The sequence below is a fragment of the Balaenoptera acutorostrata genome, chromosome 3, assembly GCF_949987535.1.
Source record: "Balaenoptera acutorostrata chromosome 3, mBalAcu1.1, whole genome shotgun sequence".
Taxonomy (NCBI): Eukaryota; Metazoa; Chordata; class Mammalia; order Artiodactyla; family Balaenopteridae; genus Balaenoptera; species Balaenoptera acutorostrata.
Window position 1 is genome coordinate 103,937,307 of NC_080066.1, and position 18,706 is coordinate 103,956,012.

Below are 18,706 nucleotides of genomic sequence, written 5' to 3' on the forward strand. Positions count from 1 at the left end.
ACTCTTGTTTGAATTCTCCCTTCATATATGCCAACATATGCAAACTATTTTATTGATCTCAGCTCCATGGAACAGGGGTTAGGAGATGCAAGTAAGAGAGGCAGACAGCAAAAAACACTTTTGCTTACCAGATCTATAGCACAATCAAGGCTTTAGACTATTCAGAGTGTTGAGTGGGCTCTGACAGAGAACATATAGGAGGTAATTTTAAATATAAATAAATGACCCAGTTGAATCATTAATTGTTTAGGAGCTGTAGATAAAATGGATGTTGTAGGGACTTGGGAATTGCCCAAGAAATCATATTGCAATGGGATCTATTAAACAACAAAGATGGTATTATTTGGTTCACAACAGGAAGATATATTAAGAGTCTTATGGGAATTTACAAGGTTGTTTTTACCTGGACCTGAGAGATTCAGGGGATGGAAGTTGCGAAAGCCATCATTTAAGAGGTAGCTGGAGATATCAAGTCAACAAATTTTAATAAGCACTCTTGATTAACTCTGTTCTAGGGGTAGTGGAGAATAAAATCCAAAAACATTCAATTCTGCTTTAAGTAATTTTTAATTTTTTTGGAGATATTAAGCACCCATAAATAAAACAACTGGTGAAAAAAATACAGCCCAATAAATCAAGCGTTCAAGCAATTCTCAGAGATAATGAGTGAACTGGATTTTAGATAAAGGAAAATTTATAGTGTGCTTAGTTAATCAAGAAAATGTTCTTGCAGAAGAAATGTGAACTTGACCTATAATGAAAACTAAAATTTTGTTTGGCAAGGAAAAAAAATATGTGGGAAATAAAATAGTGGAACTTATCTGAAGGAACAAGATATCCAGTTAGCAGGTTGGAAGAACAAGAATGCCACTCTAAAATATAACTTGATGTAAAAGACAACAAAGATCCTTTATAAGATGGTAGGCAGAGTTATGATGATTTGAAATCAGTATTTTGTAAGGATTTATATAGATGATTTAGAGAATAGAGAAATTGAAAGCAGGAGATTATTAAATGAAATAGGTATAAGGATATCACTTTGACTAAGGTATTTGCAATGTGAATGTTACTGAGATTAATAAAATAAGAACTCCAAGTAACTGTTATTATGAGCTATTTATTAATTAAACAATTGGCTATCTTATTCTACCTAGTCCATCTCTCCAGGGACCCTCCATTGCTGTGGGACGAGTATAATTCCCACTTTATTTACCAAAGCCTTGAAAAGATGATTTTTCTATTTAATGTAATACAGGCAGTAGTGTCATGTGCCACATCTGAGCAGAAGTTTTAAGACTCAATGCATGATTCCACCATTGCTCTTTTTTCATCTGCTTATGTCCCAGGATAAAGAGATGATGGGGGGTGGGCTGTGCTCATGGATAAAAAGACACAATATTGTGAAGACATTAGTTATCTCCTTATTGTTGTAACATTTAACATTATGCTAATCAATATCCCAGGAAGCTTTTTGTAGAATAAACAAATTGATTATAAAATTTATATGAAATTTCAAAGGATCTGAAATCGCCAAAACAATCTGTAAGCAGAACAAATTTGTTAGGCTCACACAGTCTGTTTTCAACACTTAATATAAAGCTATAGTAATAGTTATAGTATTGTGTTTGCCTAAGAGTAGACAAGTAAATACACTGAACAGAATGGAGGGTCCAGAAGAATTTCACATATATGGTAACTGATTCTCAACAAAGCTGCCAAAATAATTCAATAGGAAAGAATAGCCTTTTTAACAAAGAACAGTTTAACAACTGTTCTTTGTTAAAACAATTGGATATCCATATGGAAAATAAATAAATAAATAACCTCAACCATTGAATATAACCTTATTAAAATTATTTTGAAATAGCTCCTGTAAATTAATAAGAAAAAGTTTTAATAGGGAAAAAACTGGCCAAACTAAACAGGTAATTCTTAGAATAAATTACACCTAATAACAAATAAACATATGAGAAATATTTAACCCCATTAATGGCCAAGGAGCTGCATATTATAATAAAAATCAATGCCATTTTTGTACATCAAATTGATCAAAATTTAAAAGAATAATTAAGGATATTCTATATCATTGATGAATGTATGCATTGCTGTGTTAAAAACAAACAAACCCGATGTCTTGGAGATAACTGCTAAAATTAAAAATATACTTTTATTCAATGTCATTTGACTAATAAATCTTTCTTTTGAGACTCAATTCATAGAAATAAAAGCACTGGTCCTTGAAATTATGACAAAGATATTTATTTTAACAGAATAAGCAGTGGGAAAAATAAGAGAAAAAAATCTGATTACCTATTGGTAAAGGAATTGTATAAGTTACAGAATACCCTTACATTTAAAAAATGCAGCTGTCATGAAAAGAAATAGTTTAATTTGAACATACTACAATGTCTACAATGTACTGTCAAATGAAAAGCAAACTGGTCATGTGTATTTTATGATCTTAATTTTGTAAAAATCAAACAATAACAGAGTAGACTGTTTAACACTGGCTACCTCAGGGAATGAGAATAGAGAAGTACTTGATGCATTTTCTTCTTTATATGTATTTGGATATTTTTCACTTCTTACTATTTTTTATTGTGGTAAAATACACATAATATAAAATTTACCATTAGTGATATTTAGTACATTCAGAGTGTTGTGCAACTATCACCACCATCTAGTTCCAGAACATTTTATCCAAAAGGGAAACCTGTACTCATAAAGCAGACACTCCCAAATCTCCCTTCCCCAGGTCCTTGCAATTACTAATCTGTTTTCTGTCTGTATGGGTTTGTCTATTCTTGACATTTCATACAAATGGAATAATACAACATGCAGCTTTCTGTGTCAAAAACTTGTACATAAATGTTTATAGCAGCGCTATTCACAATAGCCAAAAAGGTGGAAACATCTATCAACTGATAAGTGAATAAACAAAATATGGTCTAGCCATACAATGGAATATTATTCGGCCTTAAAATTGAATGAAGTATGAAGTATTGATATAGGCTACAACCTGGATGAACCTTGAAAACATTGAAAGAAGCCACATGTCTTACTCTTGAAACTATAGTTGACCTTGAACAATGTGGGGGTTAGGAGCGAGAAGTCAAAAATTTATGTGTAACTTGATAGTAAGCCCTCCGTATCCGCGGTTCCACATCCTTGGAATCAACCAGCCTCGAACTGTGTAGTATTGTCGTATTTACTACTGAAAAAAATCCACGTATAAGTGGACCTGGACAGTACTAACTTGTGTTGGTCAAGGGTCAACTATGTAACTATGTGGGTGTGTGTGTGTATATACATATAATAATGTATTGCAGGGTGTAACTCCATCCTGACAAGTAAAAAGCTGAACAGACTGAAAAAACAACAACTCCTCTAGGATATGTAAGAGAGGTGGGACACAGGGCAAACCTCTGCCTCCAAAACTGGAAAGATAGGCAGGCAAATACAGGAGTCGCCACTTACAAGAGCAGAGACTCATGAGTGGAAATGCCCCGGGAACCAGTGCAGGGTGGGAAAACTTGAACTGTAATTGACTAAATGCTGGAGGCTCAGTATGGACAACACGGAGAGTTAAAAACTAGAGGACCTGGTCATAGGGGCACAATTTTATAATATTTACCTCCAAGAGTTAGACTAGATCCTCACAGTAAATACCAGAGAAAAATCCCCTCCAGCTTCCAGCAGCGGGAGAGGAAAAGGAACCATTTTGAAATATGCCAGAGCACACTCTGTTCTTAACAATGTCTGCCCCAGGAGAAACCAGTCAATCAGAGCCTAACCTGCCAGAGTATTATCAGTGCCCAACTGACCTAGAGGATGGGGACTACCCCACTCCAGTCAGCTCTGGCCTTCCATGTGGGAGAAGGGAAACACCCAACTCTAGCTCACTCTAGCCATTCTATCCCACCTAAGCAGCTTGAAAAAAAAGAGAGAAACACTTATAAAGTTCACACAGAAGCACAGTCTTACTAAAACACCAAGACCTAATCATGGGTCTATAGAAAGCTTCCTCTTACCCCAACATTTCACTACCACATTCTTTAAGGCCTGTTTAGAGCAGCTCCTTTTACGCAGGTCTGGCCATCAGGAAAAAATTACAAGGCATACCAAAAGCAAAAAAACACAATTTGAAGAGACAGAACATTAGAACCAGATATATGGAGAATATTGGAATTGTCAGACTGGGAATTCAAAACAAATGTGATTGCCATGCTAATGGATAAAGTAGACAGCATATAAGAACAGATGGGCGATGTAAGCAGAGAGATGGAAATCCTAAGAAAGCACCAAAAGGAAATGCAAGAGATCAAAAACACTGAAACAGAAATGAAGAATGCCTTTAATGGGCTCATTAGTAGCCTGGATGTGGCTAAGGAAAGAATCTGTGAGCTTGAGGATAGCTCAAATAGAAAACTTCAAAACTGAAAAGCAAAGAGAACAAAGATTGAAAAAAGAAAAAGGAGAGAAAATCCAAAGTCTGTGGGACAACTACGAAACGTATAACATACATGTAATGAGTATAGCAGAAGGAGAAGAAAGAGAGAAAGGAACAGAAGAAATGTTTGGAATGATAATGAACCAAGCCATAGTCAAGGAACATTTCCTGTCCCTGGAGTCAGGGAAACTGATGAAATATACCCAGAAGTATTTTAGAATAGCCATGGGCCATGGCCTGCTATGTGCCTTCTGTTTCTCTGCTTTTTTAATTGTTGTGTCTGTCACAGTTAATTGATCGTAGTCTCATCATTGTATGTTGGGTGTGCGGAGAGTAGAGCAGATGATGTCTTTTTGATCCATATGAGGAAGACCTGCATGCAAGGAACCACATATAGATATCCAGAGCTGGTGGAGAAGAAAAGATCCTGGACTTCTAGCCAAATGCTATAATTGGTTGAGAATTTGGGAGTCTTGAAATTTAATCGTCGTATTTTCCATGTAGGAGGAATGTAAATAATTGTATCCAGAGAGTGAACAGAGATAGACTGGAAATCACAACCAGAATATTTTACATCTCGTTCAAATAAGAAATGGTATTTCCCCAACCCCGTGAATCTTGCTTGGCTGGCCTTGCAAATTGCTTTGAGCAATAAAATCTGGTTACAGGGTTGTGTGAGTTCCAGAGGACTGTGTGAGTTAACAGGGCTGCAGTTTTCATTTCACTGTGCTGGGATGCAGTTCCTATGTAAAGAAGCTCAGGCTAAACTACTGAATGGCGAGACACCATGTAGAAAGAGGGAGCCCCAGCCGCACCCGGGCCATTTCAACTACTAAAGCAGAGGCACCAGATATGTTAGGAGGCTGTCCTGGAGGTCCCAGCACCAGCTGAGCTCCCCGATAAATGCAACTGCTTCAGTCTCTCTTGTGGACTGTGGGGTGGAGTGTACTGCATCTTTTCATTGTCAACATGGTTAAGTAAGAACTACATTTCCCATAATTCCCTTCCTTGCATAGTTCCTGGTTAGTATCCTGTAAAAGGAAATTTGGGATTTGAGAGACAGCATAAAGCAACATGAAAATGAGATGCCATGTTACACACGCTAGCAGGGCTAAAATTTAAAAGCTAATAATATCAAGTGCTGGAGAGGATGTAGAGAGCATCTGAAATTCTCACACATTATTGGTGGGAAGGCAAAATGGTATAACAACTTTGGAAAACAAGTTATCAGATTCTTTTAAAGTTAAAAATAACACTTGACATACTACCCAGCTATTCTACTAATAGATATTTGCCAAGAGGAAAGATATTTACTCAAGTCCCGTCAAAAGTGTGTACATAGTTTTTCATAGCAGCTTTATTCATAAGAGTAAAGAACTGTAAACAATTTAAATGTCCATCAACTGGTACGTGGGTAAACAAATTGTGAACTATTCCTACCATGGAACACTACTCAGCAATAAAAGGGCATGAACTACCATTACACACAACAACCTGGATGAATTTCAAAAGCAACATGCTGAGTGAAAGAAGACAGATCAAAAGACTAAATACTGTAGATTAAATTTATGAAATTTTAGAAGGGCTAAACTAGAGAGTGAGAGAACAAATCATTCATTTCTTGGGACAGGAGGTGGGAGGAGTGTATTGATTGCAAAAGGGAATTTTTTTGGGGGGAAGATGTAGATATTCTATATCTTGATTGTGGAAGTGCTTACATGGCTGTATACATTTTTTAAAACTCACTGAACTCATTCGTTTAAAATAGGCTAATTTTATTGTATGTAAATTATGCTTAAATAAAGCTAATTTTTTAAAAACAAAAAGTTTTATTTTATTCCTGACACCACTACCCTCTTATATCCCTCTCCTTAGAGGTTTCTTTAAAGATATATATGTGTGTATATATTTAAATATATATACATTTAAATGTCCCTCCATGGGGTCGTATCATTTCATTTTTATACTGATATTACTTCACCACATCGTTTATAGTAGATTTTAAAGCTATTAGATTCTGTTATCTGAGATAAATGATTTTACCATATGATAGTTGATAAATAGTATATAAAGTAATTTAACAATTTTCTTATCAGAATTTGAGCATCTTTTATATAGCTAGTATTTTTTTGCACATCTTTTCCCATTTCTCTGCAGGGTTACTGGTCTTTTTATTCTCTTAGTAGCTCTCTATGTATTGATATATCATTGCTTTGTCCCAAAAAGTTGCAGATTTTTTTCTAGGTATTCATTTGTCAGCTATGCTTTTGTGTTTCTGTCATGAACACTTATGTAATCAAAATTTTCAATTTTCCCTTATTACTTATGGATTTTGAGTTATAGTTGGGAATGATTTCCTCTCCTAGATCTATAAAGAAATTCAATTTTTACATCTAAATATCTGTCCAATTTTGAATAGTTACAGGTAAGGTATGAGGAATTAATGCAATTCTTTTTCCAGTTGGCTATCCAATTATCTCAAAATCACTTGTTAAAAAGCACTTATTGCCCCCCACTCATTTTAGAAACTTCATTTATGATATACTTTATTTCCATGTTCAATTAAGTCTATTTCTAGGTTTTTAAAATTTTGTTTCTTTCAATTGTTTGTATATTAATTCATTAATATAAAATTGTTTTATTTATGGCATCTTTATAGAATGTTTCCATGTACTCTAGAACTAATCCTCCCGCATCGCTCTACTTTTTAAAATGTTTCCCTGCCTCTTCTTGCATGTTTGCACGTCATTTTTCCAAAAGAATTTTGTAATCAGTTTATTTAGATCAAAGAGGACTGGTGTAATTTGTATCTGGATTGCATTAAATTTGTGAATTAACTTAAGGAGAACTGACATCTTTATTATGTTGTGTCTTCTAATTCAAGAACGTGGTATATGTTTCCATTTGTTCAAGTCTACATTTGTGTCTTGTAGGAGGGCTTTATACTTTTCCTCACATAGGTTTTGGACACTTCCTTTAAATGTATGAATTTTTCTGGTCCCAAAAAGGGAAACAAAGGCCTTATTCTCATTTATTATTCGAGGAACTGAGAGATAACATTTGCAGCCCCCAAGTCAAATAATAGATCCTACTTGTCTTATCTTTGCTGTGGTCCAAGATGAAGGTTATCCCTTACAACATCCCCATCCCATCATATTCATTCCATGTACATAAAGCACTTAAGAATAATCATGACATTTTATGATCCATCTTTAACTCTGTCCAAACCAACTTAAATGTTCTAATAACTCCCATTGGAATTTGAACATTTGTTTATTCCCCAAGGAGCAGCTTGTCTTTTTCATGCCATGTAATTTATTGAACCAATTCATTATCAATACAGACATTATAAATACAAAGGTCTCAAAGACTGTGAGCCTCCTTTACCCAGAAATTAGGTAGGGGATTGATCTGAGGTCACTCTGGAGCAGTTGTCGCTGCTTTCAGGGACTGGTTGAGTACTGGAATATTAATATGTCTGTGGAAAGGATCCTAAAATCATCTAGGTCAACAAATTCATATTATATATGAAGAATCAGAGGTACCAGTTGATGCGGTGAATTATTCAATCTCACATCTAGGACAGGATTTGAATCCACATTTTCTGAATCCCAGGTCACTACTATTTTTGCTACACCAATTTAAGTGAGAGCTGTGCTGGAGACACCCATTTTAATAGCAGGTACGTGGGTACAAAAACAAATCTAGTCTCTGAAATGGGGAAAGTCAGAAGAAGAGTGTGGAGTTAAAGAAAGGGCACCATGTGTAAACTGGCCTAGTCTTGGGACAATTTATTTAGAGTATATACTTACAGCAGAGTTTTGAGAAAGAAAAGCTTGATTTAGTGACAAGATGAAAGGGCTTTGACATGAATTTTAGGTACACATGATTTCAACTGTCTTTCAGTGTACTTTGTAAAGTCCTTTCAGATCTCAGTGAGAGTTTCCCTAAGCAGTCTAGTTTTAATGTTTACAGCATGTTACATTACATAACCTCTCCTAGGTTCTCCATTATCATCCTCTGTCTCTGCGTGAACCTGTCTCCTATATCTTCCAAGTGAACTCTAGAAACAGGAAGTTTTCTGCTTCAAACTGCTTTGGTGAAAGTCTATCAAATCCAGCAGTTAAAAAATATCTGACTTCAGGCAGCATCATATTTAAGAGTCTTTCTATTTAAAATATACTTGGAAATGTATGAAACCTTCAGGCTTTAACCAGCCTTTGAAGTATATGGCATTGGTGGCATAGAACAGGGTCATTCATGTCTGCATAACTGAAATGGAGAACTAAGAATAAGAGGCTCTTTCATTTTTATTCTGAACAATGGCCATTAGAAAAATGAAACAGATTATGTTTCTCTGTACCCATTTCCCTCACATTGTGTTCCTTTATCCCACCCACTGCAAGAAACCAGTGCCCACCTTCCTTTGCACCATTGTGTTCCCACTAATAATCAATCATAATTCTCAAACATTGTTCACTCCAGTCTTTCCCTATCATCGTGATGTTTTGAAAAAGGTTATCATTCCCTTCGCCTTCAAAGTTTGGCAGCTACCTGTGAATTTTTTTTTAAGTTTTTCACAAACTAAGGAGTAAATATTCAAATAGCTGAATTTTTATTTCTTTCATGTAGATTTGCATCTTACTTGTAAGCAAATTGTGAAGTCATAAGAATTAGTCTTGAATTGAATTAAGGTATCTGGAAAGGCCATGGGAGAAATATTTGAGCAATGTGAGCGGAAGAGTGATACAACAGGGAACAGTCTGATGGTGGGCAACCACTATATTATTTCAGGCAGAAAAATCTCACTTTGTGTTTGATCACTGTATTTTTCCTAGTTCTCCTCCATCTGGAAATGCCAGAGTTCTTCCAGAAATCAGAGTGAATGGCCTGGAATAATCAGTCAGTCACAACTGAATTTATACTACAGGGTCTCTCCAGTTCTTGGGAACTCCAGATCTTCTATTTCCTGTTTTTCTCCATAGTCTATGCAGCCACTGTACTGGGGAACCTCCTCATTGTGCTCACCATCATATCAGAGCCACGCCTGCACTCCCCCGTGTACTTTCTGCTGGGCAATCTCTCCTTCATTGACATGTCTCTGGCCTCATTTGCCACCCCCAAAATGATTGCAGATTTCCTCAGTGAGCACAAAGCCATCTCTTTTGAAGGCTGCATCACCCAGATATTCTTCCTGCATCTCTTAGGGGGTGCTGAGATTGTGCTGCTGATATCCATGTCTTTTGATAGGTACGTGGCTATTTGTAAGCCTCTATGTTACTTAACCATTATGAACTGGAGAATGTGTGTTGGGCTTGTGACACTTTCCTGGATTGTGGGCATTTTCCATGCTATGAGTCAATTAGCCTTTACTCTGAATCTGCCCTTCTGTGGACCCAATGAAGTGGACAGTTTCTTTTGTGATCTCCCCCTGGTGATTAAACTTGCCTGCATAGACACATACATTCTGGGAGTTTTCATGATCTTAACCAGTGGTATGATTGCTCTAGTGTGCTTCATTCTCTTGGTGATCTCCTACACTGTCATCCTGGTCACTGTTTGGCAACGTTCCTCTGGTGGGTCCTCCAAAGCCCTCTCCACTTGCAGTGCCCACTTCACTGTTGTGACCTTTTTCTTTGGCCCATGCATTTTCATCTATGTGTGGCCTTTCACAAATTTCCCAATAGACAAAGTGCTCTCAGTATTTTATACCATTTTCACTCCCCTCTTGAATCCAGTAATCTATACCCTTAGAAATAAAGATGTCAAAGATTCCATGAGAAAACTTAGCAGCCATGTCTTTAAGTCTAGCAAGACTGATCATACCCCTTGATTTCCTCGTACAAAAATGAGCGTTTTTCCCCCTCACTTCATTGGTCAACATAGTCATGCTATGGCAAGAAATCATTTAGTTCATGGCAGAACTATTTTCATAATCAGTCTCAGCAGTCACTGAGTTTTGGTTGTATTAAGAGTTCCTCACACAACATAATATTTACTACGGAACGTTATCAAACCGATATCCAAAACTTTACCTCACAAGGACTCACTTTTTAGAATATTCAACTCTTGTCAGATGTAGGTATTTGTTTGAGTATTGAGTAAGACATTCGCACGTTTTAAGAAAGAGCAGATTTCCTTCCAGTCTCTTATCGTTGTCTCTAAGAAAAGGGGCAAGTGTGAAAGTACCAACACCTGTACACTAAAGTAACAGTGGAATTTTTATTGCTGACAAAGGTGCTGATGAATAAATTATTTTAGTTCAAAGGTCAGAAAAAGATCGAGGTTTCTTGGTAAGTGAAAATATTTGCTATTTAATATTTTGTAACCTATATTTGATAAGAATAAGAATGTACTTTATTTATTTCGGTTCCTAAGTTCCCTAGAGTGGATTTCACAATTTTAAACCAGTACAGTAAACACTAAGAAAATTCTTATAGTCTTATATACATATAGAAAGATTCTAGAATCATATACACCAAATCCCATCCACATTCCCGATCTACAGAAGAGGAAACTAAGATCCAAGGACACAGTAACTTTTTCAAGGTCGTGCTTTTTCAAGGCAGAATTTAGATCATTCACCTACAAACTGTTTATTTTCTAAGCAGTCAGTTATTTTGGTGCCATGATGTTTACTGTATCATTTCTGTAATCAAAAGCCATATTGTAAATAGTAAGGTCCTAAAAGATCTGAGCCATTTCCCCCCTGGCTAAACACAGTATTTGACTTAAGGAATCCATGAAACAGTGGTCCTTCAACATAGTTGATATAGCTAATAACTGGAGGCTGAGAACATAGTAATCATGTAGCAATATCTATACTTATTTCACTGATGATGAAATTGAGAATCGGGAAATAAAGTGACTTTCCCAATTTTACACACCTGTAAGATGATAGAGTCCTGCCAAGAGGGTGCCTCTTCTCTCTCTCTCTCTCCCTCTCTCAACTGGACAACGGCTAAATTATCTTCGAGAGCATTTTGGTCATTGTCATTCTGAGAGTTATACATAGGAGAAATGTTTAATGCATAAAAGTAAATCCTTGTAACCATTAATAATTATCCAATTATTCAATTATCCAGTTGCCTGGCATTGTCAAAATTTGCATAATATTGTATGTAATATTGTACAGCTTGGGTTTCAATGAAGACAGATGTATGTATCAATGACGGATAGATAAATAGATTGTAAAGAGTTGAATGTAAAGGTAAATCAATTATTAGGTGAATCAATGGGCAAAAAAATGGATCTGCATGAATGGGTGGGTGGATAGAGATAGATAGATGATAGATAGATAGATAGGGATAGAGACTTACAATCATGAAGAAATGAATATACAGTTTAATATATTGCCTCAAGTTTCTATGTCTGTATGTTCAATCTGTACAACTGTAAATTGTAACTGTGTTCCTTGTTTAAAATTTTGAAGTTATTGAACTTGAGAGAATTGAAAAGGTATAATCTTATGTACGTTTCTTGTGATGAAGTATAGTCAATTCAATTTATGAATAGGTTTAATGTCACTGGGGAGATCTACTAATGAATTATGTTAGTGAAAATATAATTTTAAAAGCCCTTTGAATATTCTCTATGAATATTATAAATCTGTCCTCCCACCTTCTCAATGCTGTTAGTTAGACCAGGTCTGCAAGTTGGATATTCATATTTCATTCTGATCAATAGCATACAGTTGGCTGATCAGAATAAGGAATGCTGAATAATTTCTTGTCTATCTCAGGCTATGAATTTTGTTTTCCAATTTAGCATCTTAACATGCACACTGCTAGAATTACAGCCAAATAAATGTCATAGTTTCCATTATATGAAAATTTGCATGTGCTCTAGAATAATTACATCTAGAAATTACATTTCTACCTTAACCTGTTTTCATTTGTCTAACTGCCTGTGAAGCAAGAAGGAAGAGTTTATGATTTGGTTAAAAATGAACAGTATTTCAAGTGAAAAATGTGGTTTCAAACCTAGCACCAACATGACATTTCTTCATAAACTGCACATTACTTAACTTCAGATATTAAATATTTGGCTTAGTTTGTTTGTGTCAAAGCATGTTGAAACCTTAAAAGTCTGAGATAAATGTAAGAAACTATTAATGCCATTTCTTTCTTTGCAAGGCAGGAGCTTGTGTTTTTCTCATGGTACTCACAAACTGTCAGAATCCACAATGACTGATTGTTTCTAAAACTCTTTTCATATACCTCAGTCAATTCAAGGAGATGCAGTCTATCAGTAAACAGTTATTCACAGAAATCTCAAAGCATTAGGCAGTCTAATCTAGTTTTTCCATGCCCCTCCCCACTTTTTAGCAAAGAAAACTGGAAAGCGTTTTGTTTTCCTGCCGTACATCTTAATAAGCCACAGTCTTAGAGACATCTTAAAACTGAATATCAAGTTTTATGTTTGACAAATAGTGGTTAGACCTATGCAATTATTCTTCAAATACGTACTACTTAAAAATGAGGTCCATTTTAGGTAGAAGTCTACACGGGTGGGAAGGAAAAAGGAAATGATGTTTTTAGAATCCATTCTGTCCACTTTCCACAAAACAGTTGCAACAAACAATTAATTTACTTTTATTATCCTCATGTTAGAGATTAAAAAGGGATAGAGAGGTAAAGTGACTCTCCCAGGTTAGTACAACTAGGAAATGACAGATTCAAGATTTAATTCTAAGTTCCATGTATGCTTAGAGCAATGATCTTTGCTCCTTATAGTGATTCAGCCTTGAACTAGCTTTATGAATTCTCTGGACTTTAGGTTCTTCAACTGTTAGGGAAATTGATTGACCAGCTGATTTTCAAAGACTTTCTTGTAATAAAAAACATATTTAACATAATCATTAATACACCAAATTAGGGAGAATTGTGCAATATATTTCTTAAATTATTATCATCTTTTCTTCCCACATGCTACATTATATTGTATACTCATATACTCACACTGAGACTAATAATATTTTGGGATAATTTATTTAGAAATGAAAAATTTATCATGAATTTAATAGTTAATAATTTTCCAAACGCTTAGTCTTGGTATTAATGAATTCATCAAATCTATGATATTCAGCCAGGTTTTGAAAGCCAGTCAGATTCAAGTAGTTTACTTGCCATGGTTTAAACTTTACAAATTGTCATCTGATTAACTATTTGCTATATCAATTATCAAGGGCTATAGTGATCTATATACCCATTAAGAAAACGTATTATTAAATCTTGGATCCTCTAAGCTGTTCTCTTTTGTTCAAAGTTGAGTCAGAACTCAAATAATTGGACCCACTGAGTCAAGATCTTTCAACAATATTCAAATGAACTTCTTCATAATATCAGTTTTCCATGAAAATATTCCAATGCCATGAAAAAACCTGTTACGCCCAACACTCTTAATTTAAATTCTGCAAGTGGACACCATCAGAATACCACAAGGCTGTGCAACTGAGTGAGAATGTTCTGGGTTAAAGGACGAAAGAGCAATATTTTTTCTCGGGCTTCTCTAAGTAGTCTTAATCTGATGTATATTTGTAGAATTCAGGAGTCCATGAATTCCTGAATATACGTTCACAATTTTGATGATTTGTGCATTTTTCCATAAAAATAACCTATAAATTTCAACAGATTTTTCAAATGGACTCATAATTGCAAAAGGCTTGCAAACACTGCACTAACATTTAGGCAAGATACTTCACATCTCTCAGCTCTGGCTTATTTTCATGAATTTAGACTAAATGAATAGATTTTAACTTTAATTTTCTATTGTTCTGAGAACAAAGCTGATGATACAAAATCTCAGACAGAGATCTCTGCTCTTTGCACTGGATATTAGAGTAGTTTTCCCAAGATTTAAATATTGGTTACTTATTTCTTCTTAACAGCTGTCTTCACTTCCTGGTTTGTCAGCGTATAGATAAGTGGATTCAGAAACAGAGTTAAGATGGTATAGAAAAGAGAGAGAAATTTGTCCACCAGGAAGTTTGTGAAAGGCCACACATAGATGAAGATGCAGGGCCCAAAGAACATTCACACAACTATGAAATGTGCTGTACAGGTAGAAAAAGCCTTAGATGATCCTGTGGAGGAGAGGTCCTTGATAGTGACAAGAACAATGATGTAGGAAGTGAGCAAAAGCAGAAAACTTATAAGAGCAATCACACCACTGGTTGAAATCATGAAGATTCCAAGAACATATATATCTATACACGCCAGCTGGATGACTAAAGGAAGGTCACAGAAGAAACTGTCTATAACATTGGGACCACAGAAGGGTAAATAGAGGGTAAAAGCTAACTGGCTCACTGTATGCAGGAAGCCCACCATACAAGAAGTTACCACAAGCCCAACAAACACTCTTTGGCTCTTAATTGATGAATAATGGAGAGGTTTGCATATGGCAATGTACCTGTCAAAAGACATGGAGATGAGCAGCACAATCTCAGTCCCAGTGAAGAGGTGCAAAAAGAAGATCTGAGAAATGCAGCCCTCAAAGGAGATGGTCTTGTGCTGAGCAAGGAAGTCCATGATCATCTTTGGAGTGGCGAAGGAGGACAGGCACATGTCAATGAGAGACAGGTTGCTGAGTAGGAAGTACATGGGGGAGTGAAGGTGTGGGGTGGACAGGACCATGAGCAAAATCAGGCAGTTGCCCAACATGGTCATTAAGTAGAAAAAGGAAAACATCACAAAAAAGAAAATCTGGAGCTCAGGAGAATCAATAAGTCCAAGTAACACAAATTCAGACACTCTGGAATAGTTAACCCCCTCCACTGATCTGCAGGCTCTGCTCTATAATGACAAAATGGTACAAAATGACAGAGCTAGAAAATGTGATACTTCTATATATACATATGAAGGAGTTATGATATCAGTTAATAATTCAGAATGCTGATTACCTAAAATCCAACTAATAACTATCTCAGTAAGATTTTTCTTTTTGGAACCACTTAAGAATTGCTGTCAGAAACTTCTACAAATGGACAACTTCTTGATTTTGATCAGTATCAAGTACATGCAGGGTTATACTCATCACATACCCACACAGTAATATTCCCTTCTGAATACTGACTAAGGAGTTATATAATCCATAGTTGTACAGGAAGATTATACTAAGTGAGTGTGCTCTACTTAATAAGTCAGGTAAATAAAAATTTCAATGAGAGTTAAATTCTCAAAGTTTTCTCTTAAACCAAATAAAATGCAATTATGTTGAATCCACTATTGTTGAACACTGGATTTAAATAACAGTTTAACATAGTGATTTCAGGAAACCCATTTATTATCCTATGAGAGTGATAAATTATTTTTTCTTTAAGTGACTTCCTGTTTTCTCAGCTACAGAAGAATCCAGTTCCTTTCCAATTTCATTTGCACATTTTCAATTGTTTTGTCAGTGTTAATAAGTACTATTTTAACTATTAATATATAAATGATAAATTAATTTCTTAACTTCATAAAATTACTGATGACCAAAATGTATACCTGTAACATATGAGAGTTATTCTCAACTTTTTTACTTTTATGATCTTATTGATATCTTTTTTTAAAAAGAGCAAGAAAATCCCTCCTTTATTTCTCCACATGTTACTCAAACAAAGCTAATTTTTTAGACTAGAAAAAAGAAAGAAAGATTCTAAGACAAATCCAGGAAATGTACGAAATGAGTGTCTAGCCTTTTGTAGTACCAGCATATAAGATGCGCAAAACAAAACAAAGCAAACAAAAAACCCACATTAATTATTGTATGTCAAAGTGATACCCAAGCCAACTGAAAGAGAGAAAAAAAAAAAGACACTTTAGGGACTCAGACTAATTTTTCAAAATTGAGTTTTTGGTTTACAGCAGATTGCAAGTTCTGCAAATATCTCCTATAACGTTTTCGTCTAAGTGACCTCCTCTTTTCCCACATGGAGAAAATCTGGCTTTATCCTCATTTACTTGCAAATATTCAAATTTTTCTGTCAATGTTGATAAATATTTTTAAGATTTGTCAAAGAACAATATTCCAGAAATCTTAAAACTGAACTGTGGCAAAGTGGTTAAGAGGGTTAAGGTGTTCTTAACCTGCTGTATGACCTTGATCATACATTAGTAGCCTCTCTAAGATTTGGCCTCTTTACCTGTGAGAATTAAATTAGACAGTCTATATAAAGCATTAAGCATATGTCCTGAGCAACATTCAAGAATTCTCTAGGCTTCAAAATTCGAATTTTGGAATACTGTTCAGAAATAATCTGCTTGTTTTATTTCATGAATAGTAATAATAATAATTTCAGTAAAAATATTTTAGCCTAGTTTCAATTCAGTGACTTGGAAAAAGATATGGGCTTCCAAAATCATTTCATCTTTTTGAAGTTAAATTACTTCTTATAAAAATTACATGAGTATCTTGATATATTAAAGGCATTAAAATTTCTCAACCTCAGATATTTAAATATTCCTTCCATTTTCCTGACTTAAAATGTAATTAATGAGAACACAAAAATTATCATACCTAATTTAAATTTATATACATATATAATGAATATATTATGCATTCATTATAAGTATTCACTTATAGTTGCCAGGTTTTTTTCTCCTTTCATCTTCAGAAGGGCATCTCTAATACCTGTTCAACTGAATCACTCATCTTTATGTCTTCAAATTATATATATTTTTCTTTACTACTCCTCTATTATTTTTGATTTACATAGTAATTAAATGAAAATTGTCTGCTACCTGAAGAACACGAATTACAACTGCTTCTCAAGATCTTTATATTATTTTCAGCTTTTAACCTACCAGCTGTGCATCAGAAATCAAAAACACCAAATCCTTCGAGATTCACAAAACTAGTGAAATCACCATAGTCCTTAGTAAGCATCAGAAGCCTGGAGTGTGGATATATATTTTCTCCAGTCTTGTTATAAAAGCCACTAGAAAGCAGGGACATTTAGGAAGATCAGGGATTAAGCACTACAGTCTGCTTGCAGTAGGAGTAATTAAAATGTTGAGCTGACTTTTCCCAAAGTTGGAACAAGAGCTGTGGAGTATGTCTTCACTATTTAAAGTGAGGACACACATTCATGATGAAGCAGTATTAATCAGAGAAAAAGCACAGTGGGACTGGTCTTGAGAAAATCTTTGAGCAGTCATTTAAGGAGCAAAACATTGCTCCTTTGATTACGGAAATATTCCCACCTTTATACCCCAGTGTTCAATGTCACAATGTTGGAAAATTACTCTATTGGGCTAAGGTACTTTATCACCTGCAAACTCTTGCTTACTAGAAGAATCATGTAAAGAAAGAAGCCTGCATTAAATTTTCTGACAGGGCATCAAAAATTAGTACAGGCTAACATGTATAATGATAGCTGCCAACCAGGTGGGTGAAATCAGGGGAAGGAGAAGTAGGAAAGCTCAAAGTAACTGGAAGAAGTGAAGACAGGTACTGTGCAAGTAGCCTAAAGGAATGGTGTAAGAATTATATTATACAAATGTAAAGCATTCAGCACAATGCCTGGCACAGAGAAAATGATGAATAAAATATAGTAGAAAGCAGAGGTGATTATAATTATTAACATTATTTTTTTGAAAAGTTCATGACATGTAATTCAGGAAGATATTAGGTGTGAAATCTCAACCGTAAACTATAACTGAGGGTCTTGCCGTATTTACCTGAAGGTCAATCATTCAACCGCAACTTGCTCTCCAAACACAACTTTCTTCCCAAATTTCCTCAGTGATTTGAACTCTTCACAACTACCACAACTAGCCTACATTCTTCATAAGACTGATAATAGAGCCCAGGAAAATCCTCCCTAGCTGACCACATTCCTTGCAGGCTTTGAAATAAGAAAAAAATCAACTGTTTTTAAGATGTTTTTGTTTTATTTCTGTTCTGTAAAGAGAAAGGAAGGAAATGACTTTAAAACAAAACAAAACAAAAAAGCCCAACCAACACAAGTTGCAAAGACTTGGTAAATCTAAAATATCTGCCCTGGTTTAAAACAAAAGATAAGTGTATATAATTATTACTAGAGTTATTCCGGAAAAGGCAAGAGGATTAACAAAAAAATAATAGAAATAAAAGATAATTCAGAAAGAGCACTGAAGGAGTTTGGGGGCATAATAAAACTGTTCTACATCTTGGTTGTGTTGGTGGTTACATGAACCTATACATGTGTTAAAATTCACAGAACTGCGTACCAAAAGAAACCAAACCCAACTTCACTTTAAAATAATTTATAAAATAGAATTTTGAAAAGCA

At 35.0% G+C, this 18,706-nt stretch overlaps 3 protein-coding genes across 5 annotated transcripts in view; 1 reads left to right on the forward strand and 2 right to left on the reverse strand.

The window, feature by feature from the left end:
- LOC103011163 (olfactory receptor 4K2) overlaps positions 1-18,706 on the reverse strand; it is a 156,077-nt gene that overhangs the window by 1,731 nt on the left and 135,640 nt on the right. The gene's annotated exons all lie outside the window — the stretch shown is intronic.
- LOC103006783 (olfactory receptor 4K3) lies at positions 9,336-10,283 on the forward strand. Its single transcript, XM_007180463.2, has one exon. The coding sequence runs from the start codon at positions 9,336-9,338 to the stop codon at positions 10,281-10,283; it is 948 nt and encodes a 315-aa protein (XP_007180525.2).
- Positions 14,485-15,018, reverse strand: LOC103011446 (olfactory receptor 4K3-like). Its single transcript, XM_028166100.2, has one exon. It carries the CDS (start codon positions 15,016-15,018, stop codon positions 14,485-14,487), a length of 534 nt encoding a protein of 177 aa, XP_028021901.2.